This window comes from Mytilus californianus, unplaced genomic scaffold, assembly GCF_021869535.1.
Source record: "Mytilus californianus isolate M0D057914Y unplaced genomic scaffold, xbMytCali1.0.p SCAF_6, whole genome shotgun sequence".
Taxonomy (NCBI): Eukaryota; Metazoa; Mollusca; class Bivalvia; order Mytilida; family Mytilidae; genus Mytilus; species Mytilus californianus.
Genome location: NW_026262712.1, coordinates 44,493,464 through 44,496,658, shown reverse-complemented (window position 1 = coordinate 44,496,658; position 3,195 = coordinate 44,493,464). Strand labels below are relative to the sequence as shown.

General features: G+C 34.5%; 1 protein-coding gene across 1 annotated transcript; it reads left to right on the top strand.

Moving 5' to 3' along the window:
* Positions 1-1,000: 1,000 nt before the first annotated feature.
* LOC127705667 (uncharacterized) lies at positions 1,001-2,695 on the top strand. The gene has a single exon (XM_052209997.1). It carries the CDS (start codon positions 1,001-1,003, stop codon positions 2,693-2,695), a length of 1,695 nt encoding a protein of 564 aa, XP_052065957.1.
* Positions 2,696-3,195: the final 500 nt, after the last annotated feature.

Below are 3,195 nucleotides of genomic sequence, written 5' to 3'. Positions count from 1 at the left end.
AATGATTTTTTTAAACTTGTTTTGTGATGCAATCATTACATGTTAAAGGTAGAAATGGTTTGTGTTTTAAGTAAAACTCACTGGTCTAGAAATTTAGTGTCTCCCATTCCAAAAGACCTTCGCAAAAATATGCTTAAGACTGGCCATATACATAGTAAGTTCATATCAGTATTTTTAGCTGAGTTTGACTTTTACTGAATAATCAAGAAGAAATATGAATAATATAACAAATTTATGGGTTTCAAAAATCTATATCTCTGATATAATTGATATTTGAAGTGAAAAGGCTTAACAGTCTCTGTTTGGTTTTTTTTTTATCAAAAAGCAAAATGAAGGGGAAATATTTTGATTGATATTTTAATACAGTATTGAAAGTCCTCGTTAGCCTAGGTAAAAAGTATTGTACATGTATTCACAATTTAAAGAGGTATATTTGATAATGACTGTTATATTCAAGTTATACTTTTCTTTAACCCCGAATTATAATCCTTTGTTAATATTGTGATTGTTATCACCTTTGAATTGACAGGTAAAAGTAAAACGTTGAGTTTAAGTAAATACACGTGTCCAAATTTGAGTTTTAAACAAAGTCTAAATGTCAAAATTTTGACAAAAAAAGTGAAATGATAACTTTATTTTTACCTTGTCTCAAATACGCTTCCGTCATATAAAGTTTAGACTTTTTTCTCTATTCTTTATTTTTTTATCCATTGTTCTCTTTTTTGTAAATCCCATCCATACCCTCTCATGTCACCCTAAATTATCATATCAGCTTAGAACAAAATATGTGTCCTTGTTAAACGTTGTATTACCTATTTTGTTCCATTTTATAACATTGTAAACAAATTTTTTAGTAGTATGAATTGACGTATGTAGGTCATAACGTGATTTGAATAGGACATAGTATCAGTTACTTTTTGCTATATGTATGTTTATATATAGTCAGGCAGCAACAGTCAACAAGTAAATATTATTCATATTTTGCAGAGGAAGGAAGAAAATGGATAGTTACGTACGATCCACAGATCCGGTCTTAGCGCCATATACAACTATTCCAAATCTTTTGAGAAAATGGGCGAACGAGGATCCAAAAAGACTAGCCTATATTATTTACAACAAGGGAACTGTACCAAAAACAATAACGTATGGTGAGCTATATGACAAATCCGTCAGATTGGCTAAAGGCCTTGTGCGTTATGGGATTCATCAAGGGGATGTCGTTGGTGTTGTTGGTAACAACACAGCAGAATATTTGATTTGTATATATGCCATTCAGATGACAAGGGCAAAACCACTCCATCTGACATTTCACATGAAAGATGGCTCCGACCTCAAAAGAATGATGCAGTTGGTTGGCAACTGCAAAATGATTATGTTTGATCCAGGGGAAGGCGACAGGCACTTGAAAATCGTTCGTAATTTCATGACTATTGATCCACAAAACGGTCATGTGACTCAATGCGAATTTCCAGATTTGAAATTGGCTGTCTTGCACTCACCACCGACGGAAGCAATAGAGCGATTTACGTTACAGAATCTCTACTATGATGGAAACGATGTTCATCTTCCACAGGTTGACCCAGATGATACTGCAGCTATATTGTCAACATCTGGAAGTACAGGATATTCGAAGGCGGTTGAATTCAGTCACTTCAGCGTTATTTTGATCGGATACAATGCTCACTACTTACTGCAAACTGAATCATTTGATAAAACCGAATTAGTTTACTTCAATGATCGACCTTTTTATTGGATGGGTGGATATCCACTTTGGGAAATCGTCACTGTTGGAACTCGTATAACACAGACTAATCTCTTTGCACCTACATCGGCGTCAGTAGGGACTAACTATGTGATAGAGATACTACAGAAAGAGCGTCCTTTCTGTGCATTTTTTGGCACGCTGATGTTAAACCAACTACTGCATCGACAAGACATTCAGATAAAAATACGCTCTGTTTGGACTGGAGGTCAACCTGTTCCATCGACAATTCTTGATGGGTTGGGAAAGACATTCGACAATCTAGATGTTGCGTATGGAGCCACAGAATTTGGACTAGGAGCAGGAAAAATATATACTGCATCATCAACATTGTCGCACAAATATCTTGGAGTTGCACCACTTTCAGGGGTTGACTTCAAAATTGTTGACCGTAATGGTTTGGTCGTGAAATCGCCAGCTAGTGGAGAAGTTTATATTCGAACCCCAGTTCGATTTCAAGGATACCTTAATAACGAAGATAAAACGAAAAATGTTATCATGCCTTATGGCTGGTATAAAACTGACGATTTTGCTTACATAGATGCAGACAATTCATTAGTGGTGTCTGGAAGGATTTCTGACGTAATGGAAATATCTGTTTCTAAGGTTGCTCCATTTTTTATTGAGGCAGCAATGAAAAAACATAAAGACGTCAAGGATGTAGTAGTCTTTCCTATTAAACATCCACTGACAGACGATGATGTCCCATGTGCGTCAGTACTTACGCAGAAAGGAGCCAACGTCACCGCAGAGGGCCTTCAAAAGTTTACCAGAGATGCCATAAAAATTGACGAAGATGTAAAGATGTTGGAGGACGCATACGTTCCAAAGCACATCATATTTTTGGAGGACCTACCAACAACCGGTACCGGGAAAATAGACAGAAAAGCAATTATAAAACTTTCCGTACCGTTGATTGAAAATATCAAATGATGTTTTCAGAAATATCAGGCGTGTAATGCATTGATTAGCTATTGTTCGTTTAATATATAATGAAATTTGAGAGTGCTGTATTTCATATAGAATTATTTATGCCATATATTTTTTGTTTGAAATTATTAAGTGACTGCTATTTTGATTAACATTATTGTTTTACTTTTATAGAATTAAGTATAGCTTAACTTATTTATAGAGCTTATCTAATGTTGAAGCCCAATGACTTTCTGAATCATTTATGTCGTAAGGTTGCTTTATTTTTAAAATATACCTTTCAATTTGTTTTTATTGTAAAAAGATGAAACAGCAAAGACTATTGGAAATGGTGTATTGCACTTATATTAAGAAATACTGTCCAAGAATTCTCTGTTTCTTTTTTTATTTTCGTTCCGCCGTATTTACATGACTTTTTTGTGGAAATTCTTTTTCATACGAGCAAACATCTTATTTTTGCTGGCCAAAAGTTATACGAATATGGATCAGCGTGAATTATTGAA